Source organism: Haliotis asinina, chromosome 11 (genome assembly GCF_037392515.1).
Source record: "Haliotis asinina isolate JCU_RB_2024 chromosome 11, JCU_Hal_asi_v2, whole genome shotgun sequence".
NCBI lineage: Eukaryota > Metazoa > Mollusca > Gastropoda > Lepetellida > Haliotidae > Haliotis > Haliotis asinina.
This window is the reverse complement of record NC_090290.1, coordinates 7,126,285-7,145,370: the sequence shown is the minus strand read 5'-3', so window position 1 is coordinate 7,145,370 and position 19,086 is coordinate 7,126,285. Positions and strand designations below refer to the sequence as shown.

The following is a 19,086-nucleotide window of genomic DNA, read 5'->3' as shown; positions in this document are numbered from 1 at the left end:
AACAAGTCAAAACGTAACAAAATTGTAAATACATCTAGTAAAATAGCCGGCGTCAATTTTGATAATCTTTCACTTTTCTAAGAGTGTCAAGTACTTTCAACGTCTGAAAAAATCAGGACTGTAACGGTTAGCCATGTGGCCGCCGCTATGGGGAGGGGGGAGGTGACTGATTGAAAGTAATTTCGGGATACACTTCGTGGGACGCTTAAAGCTGCATCGTTAAAGAGGAGGTATCCCCGCTATACTGGTAAACGTCGCATCTCAAATATACTCAGTAAGCTGTGACTTCCAACTTACTTGAGATCACACTTTCTCGGTAACACCCCCACCCCCAACAAGGGTGCTGATCATGAAACACTTCAGCTCCATGTTTGATTCAAACGCCGAAACACTTCAGAATAGTGCAAGTGGAACACAGACTTAGAGGCGACCAGCGGAATCGGTGGTCTGACAATCGTCAAAAACAAGAACACATACTTTATATTCCGCTGGTCAGACAATCGTCACAAACAAGGAACAAATACTTTATTTATTCGTTCAGCTGTTTAGTCTCTATATTAAATTCATCGTGAAGGTATGATTGTAAATTGGTCGAGAATACTACTGACACAGTACTGAGAGGTGATCGTCGAAGGGAAATGATGCCCTTTCACGGTGCATACATTGTGAAACTATTAGAAAATATTGCTGTTTTTACCTTAAATTTATTTTTACTGTATGCAAGGGAGATTGAAAGGTATGAATGATAATTATGTCAATGTAAATACATCATTATTCATATTTTCAAAAATTACAAATATCCCTTACTACGTTTGTCCAGTATACACAGTGGAAGCTGTCTAAACCGGCACGCATTAGGACTGAAGAATTAATCCTGTTTAGAAAATTGCTGGATTGTAGAGCGGATGATAAATGTACAAGCCACGGATGGGCCTGAGATGCTATGCCAGTGTTGACAACTCTCCGGATTGGACAGATGTCGGTTTGGGCATCTTCCATTGTATATTGAACGGTTGAGGGGGACAACGGTTCTTAACAAAACCTCTGCTGACATAGTGATGTTTCCACACTGCGCTCCCTTGCATTACTCGACATGATAACGACGTCTTACTATGGACATCATGAAGCAATAAAAAAGTTCGTATGTTGCAATAATAATTTCTTATAAATGTTTTAAGTAAATTCTCAGTAATGATGAGTAGCATGATAGTCGTTCTATCCACGACCACGTCAAGTGTTTAAACACTTGCAGCACCCGTCAATTGAGAACCAGGACACCCCGTATTCCGATCCGCTCATCCACACTCCTGTGACGTAAGTTGTTTTCACTAAGCACGTGCAGAAGTCGCATCCATCTGTTTGTCTGTAACATGACGAGTCATGATTTAGCTTTGCTGAAGGCATTGTGTGACAGTTAGAGGGCAACACATGTTATTGGCACGACTTACGTCTATTTGTTGACTTCATAACTTCTGAATTGTTCGAGAGATCATTAGCTTTGAAAGGGTTATGAACACCTTCCCCATTGCCTGTGCTACCATTGTCTGGCCTGGAGGGACTGTGGGGTGTCTACTGGCTAAAGTGTCACGCCGAAGACACGGGTTCGATTCCCCACATGGTTTCAACGCATGAAGCCCGTTTCTGGTGTCCTCTGCCGTGATATTACTGGAATATGAAAGCTGAATGCGGTGTAAAACCATACTCACTCACTGACACAGAGCGATGTGTGGCCCTCCGATTCATATTACTCCCGAATAATCACCTGTGAAAGTATTCTCAGGACTTCATCAATATATCGCTAGCGTGTGTACACACTACGATTCCAAATGCCCCAGAATTCGTCATGGGGAATATATCGCCCGTACTTCACGGGTGTTGAACACATCGTCAGTTATTTACGAGTGTTACATAAATCGTACGCACTTCTCGAGTGTTGACTACATCGTCTCTACGTCACGCGTGTTAAATACCTCGTTGAATACGGGTTGAATACATCGTTTGTATTATACAAGTACATCGTCTGTTTCTTCATGGGTGTGGAATACTTCGACCCTACATTACGCGTGTTGAATATATTGTCTGTACGTCACGGGTGTTGAATACATCGTCTGTACGTTACGTGTTTTCAATACATCGTCCAATTCTTTGCAGGTGTTAAATACATTGTCCGTATGTCACGGGTGTTGAGTACATCGTCCATGTCCTTACGGGTATTAAATACATCGTTTGTACATGATGGATGTTGAATACATCGTCCATTTCCTTACGTGTGTTAAATACATTGTCTTTACATCACCGGTGTTCAGTACATCGCCCATATCTTTTCGCACGTCTCTCATGTTGAATACATCGTCCATTTCTTTACGGGTGTTAAATACATTGTCCTTACATCACCGGTGTTCAGTACATCACCCACATCTTTTCGTACGTCTCTCATGTTGAATACATCGTCCATTTCTTTACGTGTGTTAAATACATTGTCCTTACATCACCGGTGTTCAGTACCTCGTCCATATCGTTTCGTACGTCTCTCATGTTGAATACATCGTCCATTTCTTTACGGGTGTTAAATATATTGTCCATACATCCCGGGTTTAGAATATATCGTTCTTTACTTTAAGGGTGTGAAATACATTACCCGTACGTCACGGGTATTGAGTACACCGTCCATATCTTAAAGGGTGTTAAATACATTGTCCTTTCATCACGGGTGATGAATTCATCGTCCATATCTCTACGGGTGTTAAAACATCCTTCGTACGTCACACGTGTTGAACACGTCCATTCGTTACGGGTGTTAAATACATTGTCCGTACACCACGGGTGTTGAGTACATCGTCCATGTCCTTACGGGTATTAAATACATCGTTTGTACATGATGGATGTTGAATACATCGTCCATTTCCTTACGTGTGTTAAATACATTGTCTTTACATCACCGGTGTTCAGTACATCGCCCATATCTTTTCGCACGTCTCTCATGTTGAATACATCGTCCATTTCTTTACGGGTGTTAAATACATTGTCCTTACATCACCGGTGTTCAGTACATCACCCACATCTTTTCGTACGTCTCTCATGTTGAATACATCGTCCATTTCTTTACGTGTGTTAAATACATTGTCCTTACATCACCGGTGTTCAGTACCTCGTCCATATCGTTTCGTACGTCTCTCATGTTGAATACATCGTCCATTTCTTTACGGGTGTTAAATATATTGTCCATACATCCCGGGTTTAGAATATATCGTTCTTTACTTTAAGGGTGTGAAATACATTACCCGTACGTCACGGGTATTGAGTACACCGTCCATATCTTAAAGGGTGTTAAATACATTGTCCTTTCATCACGGGTGATGAATTCATCGTCCATATCTCTACGGGTGTTAAAACATCCTTCGTACGTCACACGTGTTGAACACGTCCATTCGTTACGGGTGTTAAATACATTGTCCGTACACCACGGGTTTTGAATATATCGTCCATTCCTTTAAGGGTGTTAAATACATTGTCAGTAGATCACGGGTGTCTAATACATCGTCAATCTTTTTCGGGTGGTAAAACATCGTTCATATATTACACGTTGTGAATACATCGTACATTTATTTACCGGTGTTAAATACATTGTCCTTAAATTACGGTGTTGAATACATTGTCCTTAAATTATGGTGTTGAATACATTGTCCTTAAATTACGGTGTTAAATACATTGTCCTTAAATTACGGTGTTGAATACATTGTCCTTAAATTACGGTGTTAAATACATCGTCCTTAAATTACGGTGTTAAATACATTGTCCTTAAATTACGGTGTTGAATACATTGTCCTTAAATTACGGTGTTAAATACATTGTCCTTAAATTACGGTGTTAAATACATTGTCCTTAAATTACGGTGTTAAATACATTGTCTTTAAATTACGGTGTTGAATACATTGTCCTTAAATTACGGTGTTGAATACATTGTCCTTAAATTACGGTGTTGAATACATTGTCCTTAAATTACGGTGTTGAATACATTGTCCTTAAATTACGGTGTTGAATACATCGTCCTTAAATTACGGTGTTGAATACATTGTCCTTAAATTACGGTGTTAAATACATTGTCCTTAAATTACGGTGTTAAATACATTGTCCTTAAATTACGGTGTTGAATATATCGTCCTTAAATTACGGTGTTAAATACATTGTCCTTAAATTACGGTGTTAAATACATTGTCCTTAAATTACGGTGTTGAATACATTGTCCTTAAATTACGGTGTTAAATACATTGTCCTTAAATTACGGTGTTGAATACATTGTCCTTAAATTACGGTGTTAAATACATCGTCAGTACTTCACAGATGTTAAATATTGGAGGATATTGTCTTCCGACATAATTAACCTGTACCTATCAGAGTTTTTCTCTGGGATAACTTCGATATTCATACTATAGGCACAATTTGGTCCACTTATTGCATTGTACATACTTGCATGATTCTGTACGGAAGAACTGCTTCGCTTTCACGCCTGCTTCATCCTCAAAGACAGCCATTGTTCTATTAACACCTGTCGCATCCACCCAATATTCGGGAGAGATGTAAGTGGCCTCCCTGCAATATGGAGAAAACAATGCGAAAATATGATCGCAGGAACAAATAAGATTATAAAAACAAAAATCACTTCTATCTACACGTATACAGCCCAAGGTACAATGGACAGTTTTTATCTTAGGGCATATCACTCATACCTACACATATACAGCCCGAGGTATAACGGACAGTTTCTATCTTAGGCCTATCACTCATACCTACACGTATACAACCCGAGGTATAACGGACAGTTTCTATCTTAGGCCTATCACTCATACCTACACGTATACAGCCCGAGATATAACGGACAGTTTCTATCTTAGGGCATATCACTCATACCTACATGTATACAGCCCGAGGTATAACGGACAGTTTCTATTTTAGGGCCTATCACTCATACCTACACGTATACAGCCCGAGGTATAACGGACAGTTTCTATCTTAGGGCATATCACTCATACCTACACGTATACAGCCCGAGGTATAACGGACAGTTTCTATCTTAGGCCTATCACTCATACCTACACGTATACAACCCGAGGTATAACGGACAGTTTCTATCTTAGGCCTATCACTCATACCTACACGTATACAGCCCGAGGTATAACGGACAGTTTCTATCTTAGGGCATATCACTCATACCTACATGTATACAACCCGAGGTATAACGGACAGTTTCTATCTTAGGGCATATCACTCATACCTACATGTATACAACCCGAGGTATAACGGACAGTTTCTATTTTAGGGCCTATCACTCATACCTACACATATACAGCCCGAGGTATAACGGACAGTTTCTGCCTTAGGCCTATCATTCATACCTACATATAAACAGCCCGAGGTATAACGGACAGTTTCTATCTTAGGGCCTATCACTCACACCTACATGTAAACAGCCCGAGGTATAACGGACAGTTTTTATCTTAGGGCCTATCACTCATACCTACACGTATACAGCCCGAGGTACAACGGACAGTTTTTATCTTGGAGCTTTATCACTTACACTTAGGGCTTGTGTGAAGTCCTGTGTATAGCGATCAGGTCACAAATCCGTTGAAGTTAAGCAACGTTTATCGCGGAGAATGCTTGGATGGGTAAACATGTTTGGCAGCTTGAGTCCCGAGAGTATCTTGGACTTCAGTCCTGCCACACAACGAACTGGTACTTGGTGCGTTTGTTTCTGTTCACCTAGCAGAAAATGGATGCCCGGTGGGATAATTCATGTGACTTTTAACCTTTTAGTACCCCCACATAAGCATGGGTTATTCTGTGTAATAGCCTGTGTAATCAGATTCTGATTACAGCGTCCAGTCAGCTAATGGTCAGATGGATACTAGGGGCCGCATAAATTGATTATTATTATTGAATTTTTTTTTCTTAATAGTATACTTTTATCATATAATATTATATTATATCAAGTTATAAAATGCAAATGGAAATCCATTGTTTAGTCTCATATGACTCACGTTGTGCAACAAGCATTGTATTCTATTTCCCTCGCTGGGTCAATCGGCACACCAGGGGAGGGGAGAAGAGCAGAGCACTGCTGAGACACAATGCTCAGGGTCACATTAGGAAATGACGTCATCTGGGTTGAAGGACGATGAAGCTTCTCGAAAGCTTCCTGTTCCGCCGGATACCGGAAGTAGCCAGGGAATCGTTCTCTTAAAGTTGGTTCCTTGATGGCTCGCAGTTGTGATCTAGGGGAAACGATACAGTGATTGAACACAACTGGGATATTAGTGGGATGGCTTGTGAATATACAAAGGAGACTAGACAACAGACAATCGGATTTGACAAAATTACAAAAGCTATCAAAACGTCAGTCTATTTTCATATTTAACACAGCTGTGTAAGAGTCTTCAAAAGACAGTCGTGGGCCCGACATTGTGAGCAGCAGGCCGCTACGTTATGACGGAAATATTACCATACTCTCCGTCATCCTTCTATCAATCAAATTAAATTAACTCTCTAGATTTACTGAAAGATTTGAAGAGGTCATTATGCGACGATGTCGCATTGGCCACACGAGATACACGCACGAATATATATTAAAAGGTGAGGATCCTCCGTTTTGTATCCCTTGTGATGAAAGAATCACAGTCAAGCATATCTTGCTTGACTGTGTTGAGTATTCCATCACAAGGGACACTTATTTCAATTCAAGAACAATGAAGGATCTTTTTAACAGTACCAGTTCTCATTTAATCATAGGATTTTTAAAAGCATTAGATCTATTAGCTGATTTGTAAATAGATATACATTTTATAATTGGAATAGTTTCAAAGTTGGCCTATACGTTTTACTTTTTGAAGAGAATACTGTTTCGAGATTGCAATACTGTGAGTGTATTTGTAGCCTTGTCTTGGACGGTGAACGCTATATATCAATAAAACGTCAATGTACATGCATAGGGGCTTACGTGGCGGAGCGATGTACGACCACGGAAGTCAGTGCTATAATAACGAGGAGTAGAACAACAGAGAAGAGTACCTGGAACAAAGGACACGCTTGGTTAGACATTGAAAAAAGTAGGGAATTAATATTGCAATTGTTTTGACACGTTACTGACTGGACGCACGGATCGAAAATAGGAGCCGGGCGCACGGTACAACTTTGGACCTGTTTACTGGGTGGTGGGTGTTAAGACATAGATTGTAAGATATTTACGCAAGAAAGGAATTTGAACGGGAGTTATTTTGGTATAAGAGCGGGATAAGGTGAGTAAATGAGTTCAGTTTTACGCCGCACTCAGCGACATTCCAGCAATATGGGGCGGTCTGAAGATAAACCAGTCTGGATCAGACAATCAAGTGATCAACTGTATAATCAACACAGTAAGGACACAATGGAATGTGTCGACCAAATCAGCGAGTCTGACCACCCGATCCCGTTAGTCGACTCTTACGACAGGTTTGGGTTACTCTCGAATACTTCATACCCGGTTCTTCACAGGTGACAGGACAAGGGTGAGTTTCCGATATGTTAGTAGCGAGGAGACGTATTTTCGAAATTCAGTCATTTGCCCTTGTATCTAGTCAGTGGGAGGACTTACTAAGGACCATTGTCTGTTTGCTGCAGTCACTTTCTTTCCTTCCGTTTGCATTTGTTCCATTCCTGAAAAGAATTGTATTGTATGTTATCCACTGAATCACATGTGTGTGTGTGTGTGTGTGTGAGAGAGAGAGAGAGAGAGAGAGACAGAGAGAGAGATCGAGATCGAGATCGCGTCTGTGGGTCTGCGTATTGATAGCGTGTGCGTTCCAATGTATATGCGTATATAGTTAGTTACTATGTATCTATGCGCATGTGTCAATCACCATCCGATGGATGTCTCTCATCCCTCCCCAAACTCTCTCTCAGGTGTAAGTTCGCTTCAAGTTTACAATGTATTTACAACTTACTGTGAGTAAATTCACCACGGGGCTACTCCAGCGACCCGATACTTGAATAAACATCAAGCAATGAACCTTTATGCGTTTTTGTCACTGTAAGTACACAGCTGCTGACAGAAAAGGTTGAATATCAACGCTTGCATTTGATGGAAAATCACAATGTACATACTGCACGATTAGATACAGGGACAATACCTTTTATCCGCTAGTGAGGACTATCCACAACGATAGGTTGTACAATGTAGAGCAATCCACGCAACACGCAAACCCGGTCTGTGTTGTGGCCGCGAGTGTGTCAGACCGAAGTATAATGTTTGAATGAGAATGTCACGCGTTTTATTCATGCTAAACCCGGATGCAGCCAGGATATCAGTCCCTGTTCATTACATATAGACACGAGAAGGTCTATTAGCCCAACGCCCAGATTAGACCCATGAACTCATAAGAATCCCATTCTTTTCTTTTGTCTGCGATGGAAGGAGTATTTTTCTTAAAGACTCCCGACTGCTCGGTTATGTTAATGTTTCAATCCCTGAAAGATATCCCTGTCGGATATTTTTCAGGTGACACCCACACTCACACCTACACTCACACCTACAGACCCATCAACCCCTTCCACGCCCACATGCTGTTCAGCTAGACAATCAAATATAACCAAATACTCATTGTGATATATTAAATCACATCCATGACGTCACTCTACTGTTGATACGTTCAATATTATTCACGAATTGGCCTTTAGTTACTCAAAAAGCATGTCTACATTATTCTGAAGCCTGATATAAGTAGGATAAGGGCTGGATGTCTACCCATTTCACTCTAGGACCTACATGAGCGAAAAATGTATTTACACGTAACAATTAGTTAGTTAGGTATGGACATAAACGAAAAAAACCCTCAAACAATTACTTCATTACTCCGTCCAGTGAAGATCCGTGTTAGAATTGGTCGTAAGGTCAGTATCGCTGACCCCGGCACTACTCCACCTACTCGCTGATAGTTCTATTTCACAGCCAAAGCAAACGTCATTTTAAAGGCACTGAAATACATCAATGACCAGCATATTACAATATTACTCTTTTCAGATCCTCTTTCATGCTTTCAGGCTATTAATAATTTGTCAGATGAACTTCCAGTTTTAACTGAAGTTCTAGCATTGTAAAATGATCTCGCTACTGGCCAATATGACATCATCGTTTGTTGGCCTCCCCGCTATGCTGGAATTACTATTAACACAGTGGCCAATTGTGCTGCAAAGGCCTCTCCAAACAAATCTCTGATACCACTCCTGATATCTTACATTGATTATAAACCTGTTATAAGAAGTTCTAATGCAGGATGCAGGGATATAATCCAGAAGAAGTGGGACACCCAAGTTGGTATCAATAAGCTACGGCAATAAAATCAGCTATTGGTTACACCTTCTTGAATTGTCGGTCTATTTTTGGAGAGGTTCTTTTAAGAAGAATGGCCACAGCAGGTGCAGTCATGAATATTTATTGAAAGGCGAAGATCCTCCATTTTGTATTTCTTGTGATGAGAGAATCACAGTAAAGTACATCCTGTTAGATTGTGTTGACTTTTTCATAAGGGATCAATATTTCAAGCTTCAGCAACGGACTTTTTAAAACACTACTAGCCCTCATTTAATTCTTGCAGTTTTAAAGGAAATTGATTTCATTCATAAGTTATGATGTGCATATAGTAATTTCTTTTTTGAAACTGGTTGTGCTATAATTACGAGTTTGATTGGCTATACCGTTTACAAAAATTGACGTATTTCTACACATCTACGAGTATTAAAACGCAGTATATTTGATATTTCAGTTTTAGCTTATCGAACCAATTATCGCCAGGGACTGAGGGGACTGTGTAAATTCAGCTTAGCTCCATGCAAGTAGCAAACAAGAATGATGTAAGTCCCCACAGAGATGTGATATACCTTCTGTAACTGGTGATCTATCGAACAGTTTTACATTGTTCTATGTTCATCTTTAATAGTATAGCTATTTTACTGTCCTTCGTTGACAGGTATTTAGTTTGTCTATGATTATTTTGATATGGAACTCTCGTAGTCACAATGTAGCTGAAATACTGCTGATGTAACGTTAAACTGTAACTCACTCACTCACTCACTCACTCACTCCACCACTCTACCATCTATTCCACTACCCAGTCCTCTACGACACCAATCCGTGAGCTACTCCACTTCCTACCCGCCACTCTACTATCCAGCGAGCTCCTCTACCTGACCAGCTAATCCAATACCCCTCGAGCTACTCTACTATCCCTTAAGCTACTCTACTACCCAGCTCGCTAGTCCTCTACGCCCCGACCTACTGCACCATCATGCTAGCTACGCCACTACCCCGCCAGCTACTCCACTATCCCACAAGATACTCCACTACCCCGCCAGCTACTCCACTATCCCACAAGATACTCCACTACCCCGCCAGCTACTCCACTATCCCACAAGATACTCCACTACCCCGCCAGCTACTCCACTATCCCACAAGATACTCCACTACCCCGCCAGCTACTCCACTATCCCACAAGATACTCCACTACCCCGCCAGCTACTCCACTATCCCACAAGATACTCCACTACCCCGCCAGCTACTCCACTATCCCACAAGATACTCCACTACCCCGCCAGCTACTCCACTATCCCACAAGATACTCCACTACCCCGCCAGCTACTCCACTATCCCACAAGATACTCCACTACCCCGCCAGCTACTCCACTATCCCACAAGATACTCCACTACCCCGCCAGCTACTCCACTATCCCACAAGATACTCCACTACCCCGCCAGCTACTCCACTATCCCACAAGATACTCCACTATCCCACAAGATACTCCACTACCCCGCCAGCTACTCCACTATCCCACAAGATACTCCACTACCCCGCCAGCTACTCCACTATCCCACAAGATACTCCACTACCCCGCCAGCTACTCCACTATCCCACAAGATACTCCACTACCCCGCCAGCTACTCCACTATCCCACAAGATACTCCACTACCCCGCCAGCTACTCCACTATCCCACAAGATACTCCACTACCCCGCCAGCTACTCCACTATCCCACAAGATACTCCACTACCCCGCCAGCTACTCCACTATCCCACAAGATACTCCACTACCCCGCCAGCTACTCCACTATCCCACAAGATACTCCACTACCCCGCCAGCTACTCCACTATCCCACAAGATACTCCACTATCCCACAAGATACTCCACTACCCCGCCAGCTACTCCACTATCCCACAAGATACTCCACTACCCCGCCAGCTACTCCACTATCCCACAAGATACTCCACTACCCCGCCAGCTACTCCACTATCCCACAAGATACTCCACTACCCCGCCAGCTACTCCACTATCCCACAAGATACTCCACTACCCCGCCAGCTACTCCACTATCCCACAAGATACTCCACTACCCCGCCAGCTACTCCACTATCCCACAAGATACTCCACTACCCCGCCAGCTACTCCACTATCCCACAAGATACTCCACTACCCCGCCAGCTACTCCACTATCCCACAAGATACTCCACTACCCCGCCAGCTACTCCACTATCCCACAAGATACTCCACTATCCCACAAGATACTCCACTATCCCACAAGATACTCCACTATCCCACAAGATACTCCACTATCCCACAAGATACTCCACTGATATCTAAAGCAGTCTTGAATAAATCAGGTAACAATGACAAATGACAGATAAAGTGTGGGATAAGATGCCCTTAGCTATTAGAAATTGCAGCTATGTTGAAGTGTTTAAATATTCTGTCCAAAGCAAAGTAAAATGCGCGCCTATACATTATTCACATGGGATAAGGAAGTTTAATGTTTTGCACAGTAGATTAAGAAATATGATGAGCACAATTAATTATTATTTTTTTAGAATAAAAACATGATGCATGATGAGAATGTGATGTTAATGTGATGTGAGAATGTTTTACTTCCTTGAGTCTCCTGTGTATACTATTCAAAAACATAATCTGTTGAAATCTTTAGAAAATATTGCTGACAATAGAGCACTGATTGATATTAATCTTATCTTACATAGCAATGCGGGTCTTTCAGTTACTGAAAAACAGGATGTTCTCAAATGTGTACATATATATATATATATATATATATATATATCCAACAAAACCCTTGCTCATTTAACATCTCCTGTTCACAATCCTAGCCCCTGCCTTTCACCTGTGTACATTGTCGTAAGACGAATTGTGTAATTTTCGGGAGAGGGCTTTTCTGAGCCTGGAAACTTGAGCCCAATCTTTTCCTATATGAATAAAATGTGTAATAAACAAATTAAAAAAACACGCCAAGTTATGAGAAAAGCTCTCTTTCGTGGAAATAGCCCCAGGGCCATGACTAACTATACAACTCCACAGGAGCGTCGACATTGTGCGAGCTGTGGATCTCAACATCAAGTACGAGTCTCGGGTCACTTCCCCAGGATAGTCTGTCTTTCACTATACATGTGACGTAGTGTTGTCTTAGGGCTGTGTTGCTACAGTGGGGAATTAGCAACGGTAGGCAGGTCAAGACTGGCTGGCACCTTAAACAACAGAGAAGGCTGCTGAGTCGTACGTTTATTCGGCGGAGGCAGAGTCATTGTACAGAGATAGAGGCAGTATACATACAGAGGTAGTCTACAGAGGTTATACAGAGGCAGTATACATATTCACAATAATCATTAAATAACGTGCACTTATTATTCAATCATTATGAGAATGTACTAGTAAACTTACATGTGTAAAACACAATAATAATATGTTTAGTAAATTTAGAATTAGTTTAGAATTTACAGAGATGATACAACTCATTTTTATTGGCACGTGTCTGCAGGCAAACCGACATTATGAGTATGCCTGACCAGACTGACTTGCGTAATAGTTTCAGGCTCCTAGTTGGAATGAAAGTGTAGTAAGCCACATACGTGAAATATATATCTTGTACGTGGCGGTCAGGTAGTGCAATTTCAACCCTGATTTTACTTTAGAAGTGTTAGACTAGATAAGTATACGGTGTAGTTCCTAGCGAGAAAATACATAGTAAAAGAAAGCTATGACACATGGAAGTCACGCTTTGTATAAGCAGCTACAACCACGGATCATGAACTGTCACTCTGGGGAAGTGAGGACGTTTGCTAATTTGATAGCCATCTTGTATCACGTGACACTTTAGGAATGTCGCTAGAGCTGTTTTCTGCTCACTCGTCGAATTATTGTACATCCGGGTTCAACATTTACTTCCTGTCTGAAATGTGAGGGCAACATATACTGGACAAAATAAGTTCGGGATATTGGTACTTGTAGGATTTATTTTGTATTTGTAAGTCTATGAATAAATACATCATTATTCATAATTTGAAAATTTACATATATCCCTTGCTACTTTTGTCCAGTATATTCTATTTGCACAAAAGATGCAAATACTAAACATTGTAAAGAGCTAACAAGTCATACAAAGCGCGACAGTTCGAAAACGTCGTAATATTAGTAGACTGTATAGTAACATTCGCCTTTGTTGTCAACACGTGAGCCTTTGTAAATGGTTAAACAAATGTCAATTAGAGGTGTACTGATGTACTTTGTGACGTCACAGTTTAGCGGCGCAAGGTCAGATCACAAATAATTGGTACTTGGTCATGTAACAACTCGGGTCCCGGTCATATCGGAATGTGTACTGGCCACATCACAACTCAGGTGTACTGAGTCACGGCAAAACTCAAGTGTGTTTGATCATGTCACAACTCAAGTAAACGGAGCCACGTCACAAAGTAAATTAAATGTACTTGGTTATGCCACAGATTGTAGCGGGTCTTGTGACCACTGAGGTGTACTTGGTCACGTCACAGCTCGGGTATAGTGGGTCACGTCTCAAGATAAATGTACTTGGTTATGCCACAGCTTGTAGCGGGTCATGTGACCACTTAGGTGTACTTGGTCACGTCATCACCGAGGTGTACTGGATCATGCTTTCCAAACAACATACTGAATGAGAATCATTCAGAACAATGGGAACACCCTAAACTTTAATTGTCATCTATAAACTCAAAGATTTTACTCTAAGGTACATGCAACTTTTTGTGTGCTAAATGGGCATCTTAAACGACATGTTAGAACTTGGAGTGAATCAACTGATTCAATATTCGTTGAAACATTGTCAAATACGGAAAACTACATGGGTGCTAAAACCGCTGCAGCATGTTTGATTCAAAACTTGCATGAAAGGAAACGAAAGTCTGACTTTTTGTCAAGTTTTTAAATAGAAGACAACCAAATTTAAGATTATGTTTTTTCTGCACTGTGGGAGTGTTTGTGCAAATATTTTGTACAGACGTCAAATTGCATGACGTCATCTTACCCGGATCATTACGTCACTTTACCATAGCCGTTCCATAAACATGAACGCTTACTTTTACAGTTTTTCGAAACTTACATTTCTTTTGCTGTTCAGTATATGTCGTATAAATTTTGCATTCTTGCCATCTGTGACGTGTCATATTTGGGGTTCTAGTGCTTTCGGGGATTCGAACCCACACCCTCACCTAATCGCCAGCACACTAAGTGAACCGCCTAACCCGCTCATCCTCCGAGACTTCCACAAAGAGGATGTAGGGCAACTGGTAATCTGGACTGTGGACGTTGTGTACTCCTCTGATATGTGTTAACTGTCAAGGCTCCCAATGTGGTCACCACATGGATTTTGAACATGAGTATCATCACTTTTGGGGCAAGATATCCTCATTGTTTCTCTAACACCTGTTGTCATTTCGAGTAGTTACAATGGACAGTGTTTTGAGGGGATATGTTTTTTTATTTATGGCTTCCTCGAGGAAAAACTGGATGGGAGACAACGTATCTATGGACGTTTTGCACCAAACTGCGTTCGACAGGTGGACAGAGTTGGTGGTGAAATGTCATGAGGCGGGGAGCCATGTCCTATATGAGCTGGAAACATGGTTGTAATGGATTTTATAAATTTGAGTTTTTTAAACAGTAATATGAATTAAACTAAATTGTAGTTTTCCACCAGTAGTATAGGGAATGACAGTTCTGGACCACTTTCAAGAAATGTCTCTACAAAGCCTTATTTACTAAATAAGGCTTTGGTTGGGGCCTTAGATCTTGCTACTATTACCCCTACTACAAAAAGGTTGGGTGTCTATGAAACAGTTTACCGTGTATTGGTTGGAGGTAACACTGTGCCGTACGGTACGATCAATAATTCTTCTCTTACAAACCCCCTACCCGGCCCACCCCTCAAGTAGTACAAGTTAGGTTCGTCGGCTTTCATATCCACTTTATCTATGTTGTAAGTTTTGACTGACCATATAGGATCGGTGGCCCGCTTACGGCTATCGCCCTCGTGTTCCCCCTACTACTTAACGTCTGTGCCTATGTCATGTTTATATCGATGAAACAGTTTAACGTGAACCGCCTACGATCTCTTTGGTGTTCATAATAAAGGCTTGCTGGGCTTTTTGTATCCCCTGTTCTATGTACTTTTTTTTCTCGTCCTCGCTGATAGCAGACTTACGAGACTTGGACCGAATATCTTGTTTCATTCCGTTATATTTTTTGAGTTCAGATAGGATTGAACGAAACTCCCCTTCTGAGATCTTACTGTCAGAGAGTGCCGTGGAAATTCGCTCACTCACTGTGTTCAGCTTTGCTTCGGCCAGAACCCTGATCTCGTCATGTTTCAATGCCTTACGATTAAGTCTGCGTGATACTAACTTAAGCGCCAACCCTGCCAACCCTGCCACCCCAGCTGTTATTTCAATACCTAGCACTATAGGTGCAGCCACGATGGTAGCTAATAATCCAACGCCTGCCGCCCCTAGTCCCATGCTGGTTGCCATAAGGGTAGTGTCAGTCCCGTCCACGATATTGAAAGCTCTATTGTACTTTTTACATAGTGCTTTCCGCGTGTCACGGTCTTGTTCTAGTTGACGTTTCACATCACATAACTGCCTCAAGCGGAACCCATCTACGGTTTCCAGCGTCTTCGCTACTTCCTCTACGACTGGGTACAGACCCATCCTATAATATATATTTTGAAAGATATTTTAATTGGGTTTCAGTTAATACTCTATTAATGTATTTGAAGTCTACAAGATCTAGACTACTACTCAGGGCAATAGGTGAGAGGTCAATAGACTTTCCTGTTGTAATAAAAACCCCACTGAGGCTTATTAAGCGGTTTATAGGACCCGTGGGGGTATCCTGTTGTATAACAATACGACAATATTGGTCTAGGTGTTCTTTATACCAGTGTATTGACACCCCGGGTAAAATTTGGTGTACTCTTGAGGTGTTTTCATTGTCTAAAACCCAAAAGAAGACTTCTATGATGAGTGTGAAAGGGGAGTATACATCAAGAGTTATGTTTAAAGAATACTTGATAAATACTAATTTATTTTTTACTACAGACCTTAACCTATTTTTTTCGGTATTAGTAGTTCCTATGAAAACCCCTTCCGGAATGAAATCCCCGATCCAGACACCGTTGTTCCTAATCTTAGAGATAAACTCATTTTCGTCTATTATGATATAAGGTGAGGCGAGTGTTAAGTTGATCAGCCATTTGGGCTCTTTTAAATCTGATAACGGCACCAGTCTGTACACGTTGTCTTTGAAGTGCAGGATGTATAATTCATCTTCCTCACCAGGCTGATCGAATCCATCCGTATCTCCTAGGTCGTTAAGCGTAGTGTTGGGACGATGATTGGCCATTATTATACTATTACGATATAATTTCCAACTGGTTTTTTGATAATAATTCAGGGGTGAACTTCATACCCATGAAGTGTATGTTGTCAGGCAGGAAGATCTTGGTTAGTGATATCTTGTTTTCCACGATCACGTTGACCCCCTCCATACTGGTGTCGGCTCCAACACCCACCCGCACGTAAACGTTGCAAACTTGATACTGGTGTCGTTTCACCCACCCGAGTTTGATCCCCTTCACGATCTCGACATCATTCACCGATGGTTCCCCTAGGTAGACTTTGATGATCAGTGTTGAGTTTGCCGGTAGACTCTCTAGTATCTTGACCACGCCTTCGAATTCAGACACCAACTGCAATGTCACGTTTTGTATGGCCGGTTTACTCGATAGCATGTGGGCTGCCATAGTGTTGACTGGGCTGACGACTACGCTACGTCTCTGAGTTGGGACATAAGCCACAAGCAGGCTTCCATTGTTCACGACTTTATTTAGGTGGTTGTCTTTGTTATCCGTAAACACGTAAGGGGAGACGAGTCTAATATTGAGAAACCAGTCGTCGTTATCAGGTAACAACACCCACTTGTTATCTTCAGTGAAGACGAGCATATATGGTTTGTTTTGGGCGACGGTAGTGCTCTCAACATCGTCTAAGTCGAACAGTTTACCACCGAACGATGGGTATATTATCCAATTATTATCACCGGTGTTGACAAGGGCGTACTTAGTGTTGACTGTTGCTCTTGTGGTATCTATCATATCACTTAGGGTTCCACCGGAGGGGATTTCAACGCGTTTGTAAATGTTGTTTTTCAGTTGCAAGACGTACGATTTACCATCTACTCCGGGAGCGTCGAAACCGCGCGTGTCTCCGAGGTCGGAGATCCCGATATTGACGCATTTTTTCACTCCGGGCCCTTGTGCGCTGGTCATTTTACATGAAGCGTTAAGCTGAGGTATCCTATATTTACAGGATTATGATTTATATCTAACACCGATATTGTCAGCTCAGGTATGTTGCCCTGGGTTAATCTCTTATACTGCCATGGTGAAAACGACTCGGTTCTACCGTCGTTGTAACGGGTAACTTCGTGCCTGTGACGGTTGTTGTTGGTTTTATCTCGTCAGGAGACATACCGAGTATCCTCGCTAATGGTCGGCCGAGCCTCAAGGAGGTTCTTCCGTTGTTGATTAACACCACTGTACCGTTTGAGTCGTTCATCTTGAGTTCGGCTCCCAGGGGTTTGAAGACCTCATCGTTTAGAGAGCACACGCTGTAGTAGCCGTCAGTTATCTGACTGCGAGCCCCACTGACGAACAGCTTATTGTTGCTGATATTAATGTTAGTCCATTGCGGTAGGTAGGTGATATCGCAGAGTGCGACTTCGAGTTGACCTGACGTGTTATCGATCGCGTGCGTCAGCTGAACGGCCTCACCGCTCGTTATCCCTGGAAGTGTTATGTACATATTATAATATATAATTTATATATTATAATATGGATTTAGCACACTTGAAAATCGTGGTGAATGCAGATGGTACGGGGTTTAAAACAACCTTTATTAATATCTTTGAAAACTATATCGTGTCCGTTAATAACGCGCAGGCGTGTGACACCAGACTACGGTATAGATGAACTGAGTAAGGCGGTTATTTTGTTTCATATTTATTATCAAACGAGACGAATATTGAAGGAAATAAGTGCTCCTCTTCCCCAAGATAAAGCGTGGAGTATGACGAATAACCCCTATGATAGACGCGCTTATGAACGTATTTGTGGGGAGTTTGAGATTCCAACGAATAAAGACTTTCGCCTTCCTGGTGTGAACCATGGTCTCGGTATAGTTCTCGTGTACTTCTACAGGTCCGGAACATATCAGGCCGGTTCTAAAGATGGTTCATACAACCCAAACCGTCATACATTTACAGGTCCCACAACGAATGAAAAGATCCATGTCAGCTGTATAAAACAAACCAATCCTGATGCAGCCACAGCCTGGACTAAAATGATTTCAAAAACATTGAAAGAATTCACTCGTGCTGGTACAATACGCTTGAACGACTCGATTCGAACGTACGTGTGGGCGCTGTTGGGTGCGCAGTCGATGACGCGTTCCAACATCCTCGGTAAGAGAACTGCTTACGACGCTCAGACACAATTCGTTTCCAACGTTGAGGATGCTATCAATTCTCCAGTTGATCTCCCGCAGGCCATCGACCGTTACCAAAACGTGTTAGAATACGCCAGATCGAAAGTCAATTACGTGTTCGGCGTGGGGTTGTACATGGCTCCGAGTGATATGCAACTGAGAATAAAAAAAGTGGTGGGTTATAACAACAAAATAGTCATAGCCACG

The 19,086-nt window shown here is 41.8% G+C and overlaps 2 protein-coding genes across 3 annotated transcripts in view; one reads left to right on the top strand and one right to left on the bottom strand.

The window, feature by feature from the left end:
- Positions 1-524: 524 nt before the first annotated feature.
- The window catches only part of LOC137255713 (uncharacterized), a 60,257-nt gene continuing 41,695 nt past the window's right edge, over positions 525-19,086 (bottom strand). The window contains exons 1-6 of one of the 2 annotated variants that reach the window (XM_067793205.1): positions 8,163-8,308; positions 7,628-7,689; positions 6,995-7,065; positions 6,039-6,272; positions 4,468-4,590; positions 525-1,363 (exon numbers count right to left, since the gene is read on the bottom strand). In XM_067793205.1, coding sequence (XP_067649306.1) covers positions 1,231-1,363; positions 4,468-4,590; positions 6,039-6,272; positions 6,995-7,065; positions 7,628-7,687 — 621 coding nt within the window. In that variant the 5' untranslated portion in view covers positions 7,688-7,689; positions 8,163-8,308 and the 3' untranslated portion in view covers positions 525-1,230. Of the gene's footprint in view, positions 1,364-4,467; positions 4,591-6,038; positions 6,273-6,994; positions 7,066-7,627; positions 7,690-8,162; positions 8,309-19,086 lie in introns of those variants that run through there. The other variant, XM_067793206.1, reaches the window with a different exon arrangement.
- Positions 10,317-11,699, top strand: LOC137256468 (uncharacterized). The gene has a single exon (XM_067794308.1). The coding sequence runs from the start codon at positions 10,317-10,319 to the stop codon at positions 11,697-11,699; it is 1,383 nt and encodes a 460-aa protein (XP_067650409.1).